This window comes from Salvia miltiorrhiza, chromosome 4 (genome assembly GCF_028751815.1).
Source record: "Salvia miltiorrhiza cultivar Shanhuang (shh) chromosome 4, IMPLAD_Smil_shh, whole genome shotgun sequence".
In the NCBI taxonomy this organism is placed as follows: domain Eukaryota; kingdom Viridiplantae; phylum Streptophyta; class Magnoliopsida; order Lamiales; family Lamiaceae; genus Salvia; species Salvia miltiorrhiza.
The window spans coordinates 11,511,879-11,532,190 of record NC_080390.1 but is presented as its reverse complement, the minus strand read 5'-3'; the positions used below and the strand labels follow the sequence as shown (position 1 = coordinate 11,532,190).

At 33.3% G+C, this 20,312-nt stretch overlaps 1 protein-coding gene across 1 annotated transcript; it reads left to right on the top strand.

Moving 5' to 3' along the window:
• Positions 1-7,164: 7,164 nt before the first annotated feature.
• On the top strand, positions 7,165-9,816 carry LOC131022721 (uncharacterized). The gene is made up of 2 exons (XM_057952233.1): positions 7,165-7,435; positions 9,535-9,816. The coding sequence occupies exons 1-2, from the start codon at positions 7,325-7,327 to the stop codon at positions 9,760-9,762; spliced, it is 339 nt and encodes a 112-aa protein (XP_057808216.1). The 5' UTR covers positions 7,165-7,324; the 3' UTR covers positions 9,763-9,816.
• Positions 9,817-20,312: the final 10,496 nt, after the last annotated feature.

Here is a 20,312-nt window from a genome sequence, read left to right as displayed (position 1 = left end):
AAGCAATAAATAACGATAAAGTATAATGATTGCATATAAATTGTTTTCAAAGCACATTAGCTGTATTTTTCTATTAATTTATGAAAAAAAAAAGTGAAACTATTTTGATGGAAAGAGGGAGTAGTAGTACATAGTGACTATGAGATTAAAATATTATTAATTCGACTTTTATTGATATCTCTATATTTAAATATATATAAACAAGAGCAGTTAACTTGATAATTAAGTTTTACTTCATGCATCATGTGGCCTTTAAAGTTCCGTCTTATTATCACAACAAGTAGATAAAGACATAAAGTTATTCATCAAACAATTCTCTTGCTTTTCACACGTATTACGTAGCGAGTCTTTTGCAATTCAATAAATTTATACAGTCATATTGTGATGACTACACACTAGTTCAATAGGAAAAAAATAATTTATTTAATTTATTTTTTAAATAAAAATAGAATTTAATTATTTTTTTATATTATCTATATTGTACCTATCGTTTATAAATTTTTTTTTGTCTTTTAACAACAATAAAAAAGTTACGAAAAAATTATAAAAAAATAACTATAATATAGATAATACAGTAAAATAATTAAATTTTATTTTTATTTTAAAAAATAAATTACATAATTTTTTTTTCTATTTAACTAATTTGTAGATGGTGACAATGTGGCTGTTTTAGCTTTAACTCTTTGCAATTTGATGTTTTTGTCTTTGTCATTTCAGACGTAACAATACTTGTGTCATTATCATAAAAAATAATTGTTCATTCCGACCAAAAAAGAAAATCTTGAGTGTTTTCATTGGTTTGGAAGCAATATTTCACATACTAAAATGCACGCGTTTAGCAAAATAAGAATAATATCACTACATATATAAAATATAATCACGTTTATTTATGCAAAAAAAAAGACAACATAATATCACATACTAAATGTTTTTTGTGTTGTCTTTGACATTTCATTTGCCATTTCAAAAGGTGACAGGACAGCATAAAAACATGCAAGTAACATAAAATCTTATATATGAACCATTTTATTTATAATTAGTAGTTTGAACTTTATACTTGAACATGAAAACGTCAACACTCAAATTATATACCCACCCCACCCACCCACCACCCAGCTGACCTCTTCTTAAAATATAAATACATGTAGACGCCATACACAACTTGCAACCAAAATGAACTGAACATTTTTACTCCCTCGTATAAAATAAAAAGAAATTAAATTAATTTCAATTAATAATAATAATAATTTATATTTAAAAATGAATTTTAATATGTTGAAAAATATTTCAATAAGGAGAATTAACAAGGACAACTTTTAACATTAAATTTTAAAGAGAGTCTTCTGTGCAAAAGACCGCACTTGTACGAACTGGGGCTATGCAAGCTGACCCGACTCAGCCCACAGTCACCCGTCTATCGAATCTCCTCTAATTATATTATATAAATGATATTTTACTAACAATAAATTATATTTTTAGTAATATCAATTGAAATCATGCGCAACCATGATATGATTTTTTTTTTAATAGGCGGTGATATTTTTTTAATGTAAATGATACTCTCTCTCTGTCCACAATAAGGAGGTGATTGGTATGATGGAATGGAATGAGGGTGGAATGGAATGAAGGTAGGAATGGAATGAAGGGGGGAAAGGAATGACAAACCTTGGTGATTCCTTTGCTTGGTATGCATAAGGAATACAAAAGGAATGGAATTATAATTCCTTGTTTGATTCCATTCCTATGATTGGTAGCTAAAATAAATTCTAGGAATGGAATGGAATTATTTTGTTTTACTAAATTAACATTTACTAATTTTTTTTTAAAATTTTTCTTGCCACCTCCACTACCACCCAACCCAACCCCCAATTTTTTTTTTATTATTTTCTCGCCACCCCCACCCACCCTCCCTGAATTTTTTTTTTTATTTTTTTTTCTCGCCACCCCACACCCCCCCACCCACACTCACAATTTTTTTAAATTTTTCTCGCCCCACACCTCACCCCTCCCCCAATTTTTTTTAAATTTTTTTATAATATTCATTGTTCTGTTTTGCAATATGCATAGTTCATTTTTTGTTTAGGGGTGGGGGTGGGGTGGGTAGGCGGAGGTGGCGAGAAATATCATGCATATTGTGTCAATAAACATGGCATATTGCAAAACAGAACAATGCATATTATAAAATTGAACCATGCATCTCGAGTTAATGAAGCTTGGAAAAAAATGATTTTTCGACAAAAAAAATAATAATAATAAATTATTGGGGGGGGGGGTGGGTGGAGTGGGGGTGACGAAAAAAAATTCGCACGGTGACATATATTTATTTCACACATATCAGTCAATTCATAAAACAAGAAAAACATATATTAACAATTAATTCTTAAAACAAGAATGCGGCTGCATGGACGTGACAACGCATATCGCGGATTGCTGCTGTTGCGGAGGGGAGGCCGGGGAGCAGTCGCCATCGCTGACTCGCCGATAGGGTGCTACTTGCTGCTGCTGTAAGACGGCGGTCTGCTGGCACCTAACGGGAGGATGTAGGTCGCAGGCTGGGCTACTGCTATTGCGTGGACCTGGCGAGAGGTGGGGCCGGTCTTCTGGCGTGGCGACGGAGGGGAGGCCGGAGCGGAGAAGGAGTAGTTTTCTAGGGTTTCACTTTGAAAGTTCAGATTCTAGAATATGGGTGTGCGGCGCAGCGGTAGTTCTCTAGGGTTTGAGTTTGAAATCCTTTATTTTGTTTGAAATACATGTATTTAGTTTTAAATTTTATAAAATATATTATATATATAATATTTAAATAATATATATATATATATATATGGGTCGGTTCGGTTCAGTTCCCGACCGACCCATTGGCAGAGAATCGAAAACCGAACCATTTTTTCCTAGACCGAACCGAATAAAAAAATCATCGGTTAGGCCGATTTTTTTGGTTCGGTTCGATTTTTGTTCACCCCTACCCACAAACTTTCATTCTTGTTTCAAAATACATAATAAATCACTTTTTTCGAAATTTCCGATAGTGTGATTTTTCGGCGAATTTTTTAAATGACGTGGCGCCGAACTTGAATGATGTGACATATTTAAGGGTTATGTATCACTTTCCCCCTCAACGTTGACACCCCTATCGCCTTTAACACCCTAACGTCAGGGTTGACGTTGTTTAGTACCTCAGCTTTTCAAAATTAAAGCAAAATGCCTCCACGTTTTAACGGCCACCCCAAGCGCAGCTCTAACGGAATCAATCACCGTTAAAATGCAGGGGGCAATTAGATTGTCATGTCACATAATTTCCATGTAATTACATTGTATTGCCACATCATTTAAATTTTTGATCAAAATCTGTCATCGTGGAAAATTCTAAAAAAATGATTTATTATGAATTTTGAAACAAGAATGAAAGATTGTGGGAAAAACCAAAACTTATAAATTTATTATGATTTTATACCAAATTTACCATTTTTTTTATTGCATGTTCAGGTTCACCAGCAAACTTTTCCCTAAGAACTAGATGTTGAGTTGCAATACCAATGGGGCATGTGTCTTTGTGGCATTTCTGCATTATGATGGATGGGTGTGGGTGTGGCTGGGGTGGGGGTGGCGAGTAAATTAAAAAAAAAAATTGTGGGGGTGCCGGGGTGGGGAGATAAATTTAAAAAAAATAAAATAAAATAAAATTTTTGAAGGTGGGGGTGGCAAGAAAAACTAATAAAAAAGTTAATTTTTTTTTGGTTGGTTAAGGGGTGGCGAGAAAAAATAAAATAAAATAAAATGTTGGAGGGTGGGGGTGGGTGGGTGGCAGGTGGGGTGGGGAGAAAAACAAAAAAAAATTGGCGGGGGAGGAAGGGAGGGGTGGGTGAGGTGTGGGGGTGACGAGAAAACTTAAAAAAAAATAGGGGGTGGAGGGTGGGATGGCAAGAAAAATTAAAAAAAAAAAAAAGGGTGGAGGGGGTGGGGTGGGTGGGGTGGGGTGGGGTGGGGTGGGGGTGCAAATTATATAAGGATAATTTTGTCAAAACCTAAATTTAGGTGAATAAGAAATGGAATGGAATGGGTAATACCATGTTGGAGGGAAGGAATGATGATTCCTATATGTAAAGGAATGGTGATTCCCTTAAGAATGGTGATTCCTAAAATAAAATTATACCAAGCATAGGAATGGAATGGATGTAGGAATCACCATTCCATTCCCACCTCCATTCCATCATACCAATCACCTCCTAAGTGTGGTGTGGATGAGAAGGCATATGTTTTAAGATAATATTAAAATACATGTTTGAGATCTGAATATTATTACACACGAATATTCCCAAATAGTAATTTAAAAAAAAAATTAGATAAAGGAGAACTATAAAATTTGAACTTTCAATCTAATTGTTTATATATTAAAATTTATATTGTTTGAGATCTGAATACTACTCCATTCATCTTATTATTTAAGACATAAATTTTCTTTTAGATTGTCCAAGTAACATGATACATTCTTATTTTAGATTCAAATAGAATTCGATTAGTGAATTAATTAAGGCTCGTATAAAAATTAAATCCTAACCCATTTTCTGTACCTAGCTATTTGGCTATTTCCCTTTGTTTGACTCTTTGTTCGCAGTAGCCAGCCATAGTTTCTCTGGCCATCTATGCCTTGAAAAACACCGTCATCACCACCATTCCTATCTCCTGCACTGCAATCTCACACTCCTATGCCTCTCTTAGACACGCTCTCATCTGGTTCCTCCACCTCCCAAATCGAGAAGCTCTAAGAGGGGCTTCGCCTCTTCGACACCCAGCTCGCCACGAGGTCCTCTCCCGGCACCATGATTTACTCCATCAGTTCTCTTCCTCTCATGCTCATCTCCTCTTTCCAATCCTCCCTTCACCTCGCGCGCTCCATATTATCTTAATATTACACCTAATTTTTAATTTGTACATCTTTATTTAATTTGACTAGCTTAATTACGATTTAATATAATTAAAATACTAACTAAATATGTGAACTTTCTATTATTTTTATCTAATCTAACTCTCTTAAATATTCATGTCAAAAATTTCATGTATTAAATAATGAGACTGATGAAGAAAATCTTATTATAGCCCTATTTCATAAAAATATAAGTTTATAGCCCTAGTTTATAATAGATAAGTTATATAACTATTTTAAATTTAAAAGACTATAACACCTTTTGACTTTTCGTATTTTTATTTACTCGATGGCACCATCGTGTACACCATCGAGTATCGAGTACTCAATGGTGCCATCGTGTACACCATCGGGTACTTCGATTATTCGATGGTGTAATAGAAAATCTTCATTTTTTTTTATTACTCGATGATGTACTTAATGGTGCCATCGTGTACACCATCGAGTACATCGAGTACTCGATGGAGCCATCGAGTACACTATCGAGTAAATAAAAATACAAAAAAGTCAAAAGGTGTTATAGTCTTTTAAGCCTAAAATAGCTATTTAACTTATCTATTATAAACTAAGGGTATAAAACTTATATTTTTATGAAAGATGGCTACATATACGTGGTAATTCCCACTAATTGATTACACACAAATATTTCCAACACTTTTTCAAACACGATTCGAGGTCTAAATTCAAAGTTCTAAAAAAATTAATCATCATATAAAAAAGAAAACATCAAATAATAACCGATCTCACAACTCTAAACAAATAATTAATCAGTTGACTCCACAGTTACAAGCAAAACACACAGTTATTTGCACATGCTTAAACATATAATTAATCAGCTGACTCCACAATTACAAGCAAAACACACAGTTATTTGCACATGCTTAAACAACAACATGATATAAAAATAAGTAATTAAAAGCCATTAATTATTTAAGATTCGATGTCAATTTACGTGTGCAACAGTGCAAGTCTTATGCCCATAAATTGAATGTTTTCACAGAATCATAAATAAATTCATCCAGGTGTAATCAAAACTTTTGAAATGGTCTTCTGACTAAATCAGAACTTAAGTCTCAATTGGAAAAATATTTTATCAACTACCTTCTAAAAGTATAGGCGAAAAAATTAAGGACTGATTATTTTGCTTATGTGAGAAACAGCAACCACAATTGAAAACGGTCTATGCCGATGACCTTGAATCATTCATTTTATTTCATATATACATTGAGTCAAAAAATTTCCTTTAATGTTCATAATTTTTTATTATATTTGACTAAACTTTGTAGCAAATTCAAACACATTTAAAAATTAGAACGGAGATCTCATCAATAACTTCATGATCTAGAACTTTGACCTATAGTTATTAGTTGGTGTTTTTAACATTTCTTTTTTATATATAAATGAACAAATAATTTTTAACTATTTCACCCATTAGACTAATACACGTACATTTTGGTACAGGTACTCGAACCCCGAACTGGTCGATAGCCTTTTAAATTAACATTATCTTTTTAATATATTATAAATTTAGCATTATACAATCTTAAGAGCATTAGCATCGTTTGACTCATGCGGGTGGCTCGACTCAACCGATGCAACACCCTCTGACTTGAGGCGCGACTCATCCAAACGAGTCAAGCTCGATGGCTTTTATAATTAATAGACGCATATATTACACACGTTGAATTAAAAAATATACTATATGAATTTACATCAGTGTGTAATTGCTCTTTAGCCAATTTTTTTTTCTTTTATTTTTCTTTTATAAATATCTATTACTCCAACAAAATTTTCACAACCACAATCAAAGTTTTTTTCTTTATTCCTTTATTTTCATGGATACGTCGAGAATGACACCGGAGCAACAATATGCCAACGGGTGGCTAAAATCCCAGCATAACAGGGAGTCGCCGATGATTGATTTTCATATTTTAAATTTATGTCATTTAATATTATGTAATTTAAATAATATAATTTTAATTTAAGAAATTATCGTATTTAAATATATGTCATTTAAATTAAATTAATATTTAAAAATCAAAATTAATTTATATGAGTTAATATGGTGAACCAATCTAATATAGTACTCGACTCATAAATAAACCTAAAGCATGAATGAGTCAAGTATTGAGTATATTAACTCAACCAATTTGAATGCTCCAACGATATGACTCATTGTCTCACACATATAAGACTTTCCCATTCTTCTAAATCTACTAGTAATATTAAATAAATTCAAAGTGAAAAAAAGAAAAAGAAAAAAGATTGTGATGTATGCTTGTGCTGTGGCTCTGAAGTCTGACCCCATCTATAAATACTGAGGCCCAAGAGAAAATAGTCCGCAGCCAGACAATAATTTTTACAAACAAGATAATTATTGAGATCAAATTCTAGAGCGAGAAGATGCCTTGTCTTGATATCTCTACAAACGTTAATCTTGATGGAGTCGACGCCGATTCCCTCTTCTCCACCCTCACAACTGCTGTTTCTCAGATCGTCGGAAAGCCCGAAAACGTATGCTCTCTCTCTCTCTCTCTCTCTATATATATATATATATATAATATTTGGGGTAGGAGACAAAGTGAGTATAATTAACACTCATTAACAGGGGTTATTAAGTTAATTATATATCTTAATTCTGTATTCGATTACAATGCGATAAACACGCCAATAATTTCATGAGTAGTAGTATTTGTTTAGGTTTTGAAATAGTTGGAATTTAGTGTTCCATTAACTGGGATTGTGGGTGGGTGGATGATGATTAATGCATGTGTTTCGGTATACTAGAAGTGAATATAACATGGATTCAGTTATCAATAATTAATTGCAAAATATAAAAAGACAAAAATTAGATATTTATATTTAAGAATAATTTCAGATGTGTAAAATTACAATTATTTATATATATATAAAAAATAAAATATAATCTAAATTAATAAAAAAAATTGCATTGTTTGTTATGCGTCTCATATTGTATTTTAGTATTAGTTAGATTTATGTTGTGTATTAAATATTAAAATAACTACTTGCTCAAAAAAAGATAGCTACTTGTATAGGTGTACTCCTGAGAAGGACGCGTGTATATATAGGGGAGCATTCAAATAAGATTGTTATTTTTTGTGAGACGTGAAATTAATGAGTAAGACATTATAATATAGTATATGGTAGTATATAATGTTGAATAACTTTTTTTTAAGAAATATATAGTGTTGAATAACAATATTTAAAAAATTAATAAAATTTTCGCTAACTCTAAGATTCGAACTCAGATAAAAAATTTCTCCTATCAATCATAGGATGCACTAAATTAACGTTAACTTACAAATCAATCTAAGATCTCACTATATATAAGGAATCTCATTGAAACTAAATCAACGATTATAAATCAATCTAAAATCTCACCATATATAGTATTATGTGTAGACTCCATTCTGTTCCACGAAATATCCAAAGCTTTATCTCTTTTAAAAAAATGTTATTTCAACAATATTCCTACCCATTGCCCAATAGGAAATTCTCTAATTGACATAAAATAATAAGCTCGCTAATTTCACATACATATTTCTTTTATTTATACAAAAAAACATAGCATTAGATGTCTCAACTTTGTCGTTTGAGTTAGGCCTCCTCAACCACCAATTTGCTTTTATAGGTTTACGCCATACATTGCATATTTATGCTAAGTCTACAGTAAATTTTAAAACTATTGGGTGTGTTTGCTTTGAGGTATAAGGGAGGATAATCAACATTTATCATTTTATACTTCGTTTGCTTTGATGTATCAAATAATTCAGGCAGGTTGTATAATTCCTTGGGAAAAGGGATAATTTTATACCTAAGAGAGGATTGTATAATTTTATACCATCTCATAAAGAGTTGATAAATATATTATCCTTCAAACCAAATAAGATATAATAAATATGGTCCCCACTTTAAATGATAAGTTTATACCTCATTATATTGTCACTCCATTTAGAGGGATAAAAAACAATAAGTTCTAATATAATGTTAGCTAGTGAAGTAGATGATTTATGAAATCACAATTTTGTATTTTCACTATTGTTTTCTAAATCGCTTAAGATATTTTCCTTTTTTATTTAAAAATACATGCGTTATAGTTTACTTTATCAATGAAAAAGTAGATGTGCTTTATATAAATAATGATTTTAAAACCTACACGAGGGCCCCTTTGTACAATTAATTACAATATGTCTATACATACTTCCAATCAAAATAATGTAGTCCCCCAAGCCAAAAAAATAAATAAATCAAAATAAAGTAGTATATATAGTAAACGTTTTAGATAATAATGCATAAGATCACTAGTGGTGCAATGTTATTGGATTAAATATTAAGTTAAAGGACCATTACTAATACAAAACATGCTGCCCCACTTTGGATCAATTTAGTCATGCAACTTTTTTGTATTATCTACGATTTACAAAAAAGCATCCCATTTTGCTTCATATTTACTTTTGATCGTTAAGTGAAATTTATTTTGAATGATAGAATAAATTGTGATGATAGTTAAGTATGTGAAGAATAAAATAGTCAAACAAAATTTTGACGCAATCAATTAAAGTTTTAGTGATGATTATCATGATTTTTTGCAGTTCGTAATGATTCTGGTGAAAGGATCGGTGAGGCTTACATTTGGAGGGAATAAAGAACCAGCAGCATTGGCTGAAATTATGGCCATGGGAGGCCTTAATACCAAAGTGAAGAGACAGCTAATTGCAACAATTGGTTCAATTTTACAGGACAAATTGAATATTCCTAAGACTAGATTTGTCCTAAAAGTTTTTGATGCAAATATGGGTAGAAATCTCTCAAAATTGTAATGCATACTAATGCTTTTTAAAATTATCTAATAAAGATTAATTCTATTTCGATAATGTGTTTCTTAAATGGGAAATAAATCATTATGATTTATTAAAGTGATGACGCATCCATAAGCTAATTGGGGAGTTGCAATAGTGGCGGGTTGAGTAATAAATACTCCCTCCGTCCACCAAAAAAACTCTCAGTTGGGGTTCGGTACGGAGACTAAGAAAGCTGAAAAAAGTGGTGTAAAAGACTAAAAGGGTAGTGTTTATGTATTGCCATTACTTTTACTAATCTTTCACTAGCAATTTGATAATAATAATAATAATAATAATAACAATAATAATAATATCAACAACAACAACAACAACAATAACAATAATAATAATAATAATAATAATAATAATAATAATAATAAGGATAATAATAATAATAAGGATAATAATAATAACAATAATAATAATAACAATAAGGATAATAATAATAATAATAATAATAATAATAATAATAATAATAATAATAATAATAATAACAATAACAATAACAATAACAATAACAATAACAATAACAATAATAAGGATAATAATAATAATAATAATAATAATAATAATAATAATAATAATAATAATAATAATAATTGAAATAGTTTAGTGCCTCAAATTACCAACAAAGTAAGACTGTGTAAAGAAAAGAGTAATGTTGGATGCAATGTTATCAACAGAATGTTAATAACATTATGACCAACATGCAGCGGAAAGTAATAACACACAGGAATACCTTTTTCACGGATTATAAATAATCTGTGAGTGCCTCAAGGCTAAATTCACTATGTTGAATCAACAATACAAAGTACAGATTTGGATATTCTTACAGATCTATCTTTACAGAATGGCTGCCTAAGATAAATCAACCTATCTACTTTCAGTACTACAATGTTGATACAACACAGAACCCAAAACAGCCGAATAACAAAAGTTAATCGGACAAAGCAAACAACCTGCTACGCTCCAATGCCCTTGCACTTCAATTCTTGCCCTCGACGTCCCGTCGATACAAAGATAGACTTTACAGATTGGCTGCCTAAGTCTACTTCGTCAAAGCAATCCTTGAAGAACCGGTGACACGTTTGCAGCAGGAAAATGACGAATTGGCTGTGAGTGAATGTTAAGTCGCAGATAATGCACTTCCAAAACGTAAGGATGATTGAAGCTTCTTGCTGCATTTATAGACCTTCATGTCGTGGTTGGTTTCATCAACTTCCCACTTCCAAAACCTTCCTATAACTGCTGCAATCCGTCTTCAATAACAGCTAGTCGACCAGCCTTGGGATGTTGGCTACGAGATCATGGTTCCTGAAAAATAGCAACAACATTCCCACTACTTTGAACCATGCATAACCGCCTATCCACTTATTAGAAACGTGGTCAACAAACAAATGACTATTATTTCACAACCAAAGAATAAGAAAACGTGAAAAGAAGGTAAAGATTAAATATATACAATTACCAATGGAGAGTCAAAGTATGGAGTCAAGGCAGACTTCGGAATGTTGGTTGAAACCCAGAAATGTTAATACCATGAATGTTATCAACATTCCACCCAACATTGAAAACATGAATATTATCAACATTGGTCCCAACATTGTCGGAGTCAACATTGACTCTAACAATAATAACAACAACAACAATAATAACAACAACAACAATAATAATAATCAAATAAATAATAGCAATAATAAGAATAATACTCCCTCCGTCCACGAAAAAGAGTCATGTTTCTCCTCTTTTTTTTGTCCACCAAAAAGAGTCCTGTTTCACTTTTTGTACAATTTTACCCTCTATAGACTTCAATATTTACATTATTTTGCCATTAGTTCATCTACCTCAATAATTAAAAATAATCCACTTAATTCCTTAATTAACACTAATCCTAATTTTTTAAATCTTCCAATTTCGAAAATCCCTATCTATTCTCTTATTCTCGACTCTTGAGCAAAAGAGATTGCCGGCGCCGCTGCTATTGGACCAAGCGCTCCAAGCCTAGGGCAAATGCCTCCTCCGCCGACGAGGACGACGGCGCCGCCGCTGGGAGCTTGCAAGTCCCTCGCTCTCGCCCTACCTCTTGAACTATGGTGACAGGGAAGAAAGAGACCGAAGGCCACACAGCAACGTCGCCGCTGACCGCCTCTCTCTGCGTCTCCCTTAATCCCTCGCTCTCTCTATTTCTCAGGTAACCGCCTCTAAAGCCTAAACCTTCTTCTTCTTCTTCGTTTGTGCTTTCAGCCACTGATCTCGCCGCCTTGCTCATTCTTCCTATTCACGCTAAGGGGCCGTCGCCTCCCTCAAAGCAAGCCTCCCTCAAATCGCCACCTCCCGCCTTCCCCAAATCACCGCCTTGCTCATTCTTCTTCGTTTGTGCTTTTTGTTGAATTTGATTGAATTTTTTACTGTAATTTCTTAAATTTGTTGTGGAATCGATTTGTTGCTAAAATTTGTTGTTAGGAATTTCTTAAATTTTTTGGTGGAATTGATTTGTTGTTGAAATTTGTTGTTACGAATTTTCTAAATTTGTTAGTGGAATCGATTTGTTGATTTTGTTTGAATTTGCTGCTGAAATTCATTTCTTGTTGGATTTGAATTTGTTGTTGAAATTCATTAATAAAGGATTAATCAATTAAAATTGTTATTAACACTACCCCTATAAATTTTCTTCTCTCTCCACTTACACCTACTTTAACAACTTTCTTAATAAGAATAAGAATAATAATAATAATAATAATAATAACAACAACAACAACAATAATAATAAGGATAACAATAATAATAATAATAATAATAATAATAATAATAATAATAATAATAATAATAATAATAATAATAATAAGGATAATAATAATAATAATAATAATAATAATAATATAATAATAATAATAACAACAGCAACAACAACAACAACAACAATAATAATAATAATAATAATAATAATAATAATAATAAGAAGAAGAAGAAGAAGAAGAATACGAATAACAATAACAATAATAAGGATAATAATAATAAGGTTAATAATAATAATAATAATAATAATAAGGATAATAATAATAATAATAATAATAATAATAATAATAATAATAATAATAATAACAACAACAATAATAATAATAATAACAATAATAATAAGAATAAGAATAAGAATAACAATAACAATAATAAGGATAACAATAACAATAATAATAATAATAATAATAATAATAATAATAATAATAATAATAATAATAATAATAGTAGTAGTAGTCGTAATAATAATAATAATAATAATTAATGGAAGGTGCATTATTTTTTGGAGATCAGTCTCAATCTATGATGCACGGATTCTTCAAAAAATAGCACAGTGCAGTATCGGATACGCGCAGGGTGCGGGTGCGGGTGCGATTCGCGTGGGATTCGCCAGGTGGCAAATCCCCTAAAAAAAAAAAGGGCATTCACGAATCCGATTCGCGCACCCACAAATAGGGTGCGTGTCACACCCCAATTCTTGAAGGAATAAATATAATCGAGGTGTGAACAATTCATAGAAATAAACAAGGGAAAAACCTTGTTAAAACTGAAATATGATAGAAAGTCGGGCTATGCCCCTTTGGATCACAAGTTTTGTTTCATGCTTCTGACAACCGACATTCATTAGCATAAATTTAGTAGTGAAGAGTCTAAGCTCGGTCAGGTATATCATTTGAAATCTAACATGAAGATCTTATCTTAAGTTGGGAAAACAAAAGACGGATATGAGTAATTGCTACAGCGGAAGTCTAACATAGGAATTTAACTCTAGCCTCAGCTCCGTCCCGTCAGCACCGGCCAGCCAACCTGAAAACATTTGAAAGTATTTTTGGGCTAAGTACTAATGTACTCAGTGGGCATGCATTTTCATAAACATTTCATATTTTCTTAAAGACAGTTTATCCAATCGTACTTGATATGACTTAGAAGGTTTTAAATTGAAAGAACTTCTAAGCATGTTAAAATAATTTCTTTCATTTGTGCGCACATGTCACACTCCCTTTCCGTTACTCGTTGTGATCCCGGACCTTTTAGCCACCGACGGATCCATTTCTCCCATTGCACTTGCCCTGAGGACGTAACTCAGACAAGTTGAATTGACCTCGGGACGCTACCCAGGTAGGCCTTACATGATACATGCTCCGGAACACATCCCGTCGAGCATCCTTATAACGCCTCTGGCCAGTGCCCGATGGAGATCAACCCACCAGGTTAGCTAGCATGTGTACACGATTCTCAGACAACGTGTTAGGTCATAAGAGAACCTCAATTGATTAACTTTGCGAGCCTTAAACAGAGCAGAGTGCACATAAACATTTTATTGGATAAACAGTTTGCATTTCATTGAATAAATAATTGCATTTCATTGAAACATTTAGAGCTTAGTAACTCAATCATACTTTATACATTTGGAAAGTAAGCCCACCTGGATAGGCAAAGCCTGAAGATCATAATCACATAAACTCATCTCGGGAAAGCAGCGCTAATCCCCTTGGTCCACATAGCCTACAAGAAATTCTATTCTTAATAGATCTCGTAAAGCTAGCCTTATGTCTTAGTGAATGTGCTAAACATTCCTAATCTATCACGCCGGGTTTTCAAAATTTAATGAATAAATAATTGAAAACTAAATTTCTTGAGTTAAGGACACCAACAATATCCTTACTCGATTTTTCTTTCATAATTGGGTTTATGAAAACCAATTTAAATCATGATGCAAATGCATAACTTATATCATGCTTTAATCATATAATAATAAGGTAATATTATTATGCAAATTACTCTTTAAAATAACTAATCAAACTAATCAAGTCTAATTAATTAAATGTAGTGCAGTCCATTTAATAAAATAATGCAGTCCATCAAATGAAAAATCTGCACAGTCCAAGTAATAAGGCCCAGCTGTTTTAATTAAATAAACTGAGTCCAAGTTACAAAATAAAAATCAACCCAACCAGTTAAAAATAGAAATTCGGCCCAACAGCCCAACACTCAAACCCTATACCCCCTTCTTCCTCCCTTTTCTCGTCTCTCTCTGCCTCACAACGCACACATACATACCAGCACCGATCTCTCTATCTCTCTTCTCTCTTCCGGCCGCCGCGGCCATCTCCAGCGAAGAGCACCGTCTCCGGTCACCCTCACCATCTCCCTCGACTGACCGAGAACCCTAGCCTCCGTCTATTCTCCTCTCCTCCGGCGACTGCAGCAGCAACGAGCCGCCGCTCCGCCTTTCTCCGCTCAAGCCCTCAGCAAACCCGAGACCCCAAATCGGCCGCCTCCACTTCTCCCTCTTCCTCTGAACAGGACAACGGCGGAGTCACCGCCGTCGACCGCACCTTCCATCTCTCTCTCTCACCACTCAGCCCCAAATCCCCAAAATCCAGAACCACCCCTTGACTCCCGGCGACCGCACGACCGAAAGGCCGCCGCCGCCGCCGAGCTCAGCTAAAGCCCCCAATTTTTCCGCCTGCCCCTCCTTTCTCTCTACGCGCCGAACGGACAGCAGTGATGAACCGCCGCCGACCGCCGCTCCCTTCCATCTACGACTTCACACTCACGATAGAGACAACATCACCGGCCCTCAATCCACACAACAAAACAGTTCAAGACTCAACCTTTTCTTTTCTTTCTTCATAAACATGCTTTACATATATGTATATACAAGAACAGGTTGTATGCATATGTATTTTGTAATGAAATTGTCATTTGTTCATTCAAATATTTGCATATGTATATGTAAAAGTATACACAATATATACACTGAATGTATGAGTATTTTGCAACTAGAAGAAACTTGACAGTCAAATGGTGTAAGGGAAAGAATGGAAAAGAATGAACCTTTGGAATTATAAGTTGAGGTGTGCGGCTGTTACTGTGAAATTGATGAAAAATGTGAACTTGATTTGCTTCCTATTCTTAGCCGGGCTTGATTTCTTGAAGGAGCAAGGTTGGCGGATTCTTGTGGAAATGAGAGAATGAAACTTGGCTTGCAGTATGAATTTGGTTTGGCAAAGGAGTAGAGGAGTGTTGGGGATGCCTCTGCCAAGCATGGCTTAAAGTTGAAGTTAGTAGCTTAGCATAGGCATAGTGTAGGGTGGCTGATGGGATGGATGAGTGTAAGTGAGTTGAGTGAGGATTTGACATTTAAAATCCCTCAGGATTGAATTATCGAAACTGTAACAATTCATCAGGGTTCGCAAATAAAAATATCTGTTTAAAAGCTTAATGCTCAACTATTCAATTTAAATAAATATGCAATGCGTAAGAATTTAAATAACTAAATTTTACAAAAGGATTTGGAAAACGTTTGTTGGAATTAAAATAAGTTCATTTTCTTTTATCCGGCGTGAATCATCCTGACTTCTAAGTTTGAAATAAATCTAAACTTGGCTACGAGGAAACGGGGTATTACAGTGCGTTTTGGGCTATTTTGTAATTTTTTCAATTATTTTTGAATTTTTTTGCAATTTTTTCAATTATTTTTTGGGCTTTTTGTAATTTTTGAGTTATATTTACATGCAATTTAAAACTTTTACATGCAATTTATTGAAATTTTTACTTTACTTATATTTGCAATGCAATTTTTTCATTATTTTTGGGCTCTTTTGCAATTTTTGAAGAACTTCATTATTGAAACTTTTACTTTAACTTATATTTGCAATGCAATATTTAATTTGTGAATGTTCTTTTCTTTTTTCAATTTGATTGGCCACATATAATAAAATATATATAAATATAACAGACGTATCCTTCACGAATCGCACCCTATAATTTTAAAAAATCCGTTTCCCCGCATCCGAATCGTATCGCTCCCGCACCCGCCCCTCGCACCTGTGCAACATAGGTCTCAATCATTCTCAATACTTTAATTATGTGTTACCACCTCCAAATTTAGAGTTCATTTAAATTAAAATAAAAAATTATATTAAAAAATATGTAACAAAATTGGTGAAATAATTCAAAATTATATTCATTATTTTCTGGCTCATTTAAAATTAAATATGACAAAATGAAATAGGCAAAAAGCCCAATAAAAATTGAACAAAAATAGGGCAAATGAACCCTATTTTCTTCTTCTTCTTCTTCTTCTTCTTCTTCTTCTTCTCTGCTAGTTCCTCCATAGCAATTCAACATTCTTCCAATTTTCTTTTTAAAAAAATCGTGTGTGCTTCACACGCCATCACATTTACTTCACTTCGCGCTCAACACCATCTTCCGCGTCCAGCATGAGTCTGGGGGCACCCTAGCGTGCGCACATGCGCAGCGTGTCGGCTCGGTTCGAGACGCACCCCGACGCTGGAGATGTTTTTATTAGAATAAAATGGCATGATTTTTGATGATATAATAATCCAACTAAAACAACAGGTGATTTATCGCGTTCTTATTCGCTTGAAGTAGGTTTCGAACCGTTGTCAACAAACCAAACAATAAATTTGATACTATAGCCGATGCACCTACACTTCCCTTTTGATTTATCTCATTCTTATATTAAGAGGATATCTCAATGTGGTAATATATGAAACTACCCAACTTCCTCAACCTATGTACCTCAAATACCCACTTTTATAAATTCCTACATTCTATATCCATTTTATTTATTATTATTATTATTATTATTATTATTATTATTATTATTATTATTATTATTATTATTATTATTATTATTGTAGCATGCGAATCTATTTCTGCAATTTCAGCTAGAACCGACACAAACACTTTACCTTTTTGACCGAATGTATTTTATAAATTTTTGTGCAAGTTTATTTTATAGAGTTTTGCACAAATCAGTCGGTGAATTATAAATTTGTTTCATGCGTGAATCACAAATCAATGGTTGATTTGCGCAATATTGTTTAAATGCGTGAAATTTAATTTTGCGTGATTTTTCTATTTTTGCTGTAATTATATATTTGTGTAAAATCATGAATATATTTTGCGTGAATATATTGGTGTAAAATTGTGAATACATTTTGCGTGAATATATTGGTGTAATATATTTTGCGTGAATATATTGTTTCAAAAATTGCGCATAATATATTTGTGTAAAACAGTTGCTCAAAAATCAAATTGTGCATGAACCCATTGAATTTTTGCGTGGAATAGCTTTTTTTGCGTGAAAAATATAATTTGCTTGTGTTAGGTCCCTTAGGGTCTCGAATAGGTGTATGGGGGTATACACCTATAGGCTATTTTTCAAACGAAAACAAACTAACACAACCTTCTCTTTTCCTCTCCACCATGGTAAGCACCAGGCCAAAGTTCCCTAAGAAAATTCCCCCGGGCACCACCATTGACATCACCACGACCCCCTCACCACCAAAAAATTAGAGGAAAAGGCAAAGGCAAGATGACAACCTCTTCCTCCACCAAAACCCCAACCGAAACTGTCCCAAAATCACCCTTACCAACAAGGCCGGAGGAAGTCGAGGCCGCCATTACAAAGGCGACCGAGGAAGCTCCCGCCGAAGAACAGCCAAAGACAGAGCTAGCCAAGAAGCGAGGAAAGCGCATCAATGTAGCTGCAAAGAAGGAGAAGAAAACCGCTCCGACCAAGTCGGAATCCAAATCATCCTCCACCGGAAAAGAGTCCAAACAAGGTGTCACTCCTCCTGCACTAATGGAGGAGGAGATAGCTGATGCAAAAGAAACGGAGGAGAAGGCGGAAGAAGCGGCGGCGGAGAAGGATAAAGAGATGGAGGCTGTGAAGGGGGCTGAGCAAGAAGACGCCGAAGAATGCAAGGTTCGGACTTTGGATGGAATGGATCGACCTTCAAAGTTTTTCCTACGTAATATTTCTACGAATGCATACATGGTTATGTAGGAATATTAAACTTAATTAATATTTCTGAACTGTATTCCGCTCAATTTCCAACGTTGGATGGACAACGAACTATGAGAACTTCCATAGAGAATTCGACCACCTTGAAATTGCCGCCCCCTACCGCTCTCTCTAAAATTCTAATTTTTGTGTGTCTTATTCTGAGAGTAGATATCTGTATTTAAAGACAAAACACAGTCCTAGGGCTCCAACAATTGTAGTGGGCGAATTTTACTCCTACTGGGCTCAGGAGACTTTGGGCTAGTCTAGGGATCAGATATAAGGAATAAAGATGGGCCTCTAATGAATTAATTCTTATGATCAGCCCAGATCATAATTAATTCATAAGTATTAATGCATTCCACTAGAGAATCAATACTGACTTACCACTTTATTACCGATGATGAGTCGGGGCTTGTATTTAGACTTATTAAATCTCCGTATTTAAAATATCTGACATCCATTAATTAATTAGAGCTCTGACAGCTTAAATTAATTAATCTCTTTGTAATCCTTAAGTAGTACCACTCAAACCTTATTATTGCGCCTGAACTTAATCAACATGCAGGGTTTAACACAATAAATCTTATTGAGCTCCTTAAGGGGATGTCATTATCCTATACCGAATACGGGTACTAATACAGATAACCAAATATCATATATTGACCGCTATCACCCAAGATACAGCTCTCACCCATAGTAAATCAAAGTGATACACGAATCAACATATATATCTGAAATCTTATTACTATTAAGATTCTATTAAGTCACCGAGATCTTCATTCTTCACTTATGTAAGATAGAAGAATACATCTCACTGTGATCCTATCAATACGTTATGACGTACCAGTATAGACAAATAGTCAAGACAAACTATTTCCATCTATACTGCAGCCTAGACCAACGACTCGTCCTAGAGTAATCTCGGTTGTAATCTATTTATATCTCTTAAGTTTATTCCAATTATATGATCTTCTGTGATCCGTTAATCACCATATAATCAACTTATATATATAGAGATAAATGACATACATATGCAATCATGAACACAATCAGATAGGAGATAAAATAGTGAACACATGAATCATTGTATACAAGCTTAAAACGTTTTTGCTTTCAGTATACAAATCCAACAGGTTATGTATTCGTGTTCTGACTAGTATCTTGGACATATTGGTCTATATTTTTATAATTTGATGCTTATTTTGTGTTTGGTGATGGAATATGCATGAAATAGAGGCTAATTGAATGTTACCAACATTGTTTTTTTACTTGGCGAAGACATACTTCGACATCACTCGATCATGGTATGTCACAAGAGGAGTACATAATTTAAATTCCAAGTTATTTTTATCTATATTTGGAGTTGTAATGTTTATAGTGGATGACATTTTTTTTTGAGAGAAACGCAACTAATGTGGAAAATTATGCTAATAACTTAAATTGGTTCATCTACATTTACTCGTTGTTTTCTCTAAGTTTTTTAATAAAATTATTTAGTATTTGGAATTTGGAAACATTTTGAATAATTTTAAAAACAAATACTAAAGAAGAGAAAAAAAATTAACGATTTAGGAGCTTATAAACCTTTTCAGAGTATTTGACAATATAACTATATAAGCTCTTAACAATTAAGCTTCCCAATAATAAGTTTTCTATCCTCAACTTATTTTTCATAATTTTATATGTAACA

Bases quoted from the DNA above. Each gene is read 5' to 3' on its own strand.
- LOC131022721 (XM_057952233.1), top strand. From the start codon at position 7,325: ATGCCTTGTCTTGATATCTCTACAAACGTTAATCTTGATGGAGTCGAC. The intron at 7,436-9,534 runs GTATGCTCTCTC...GATTTTTTGCAG, and splicing joins TCGTCGGAAAGCCCGAAAAC to TTCGTAATGATTCTGGTGAA.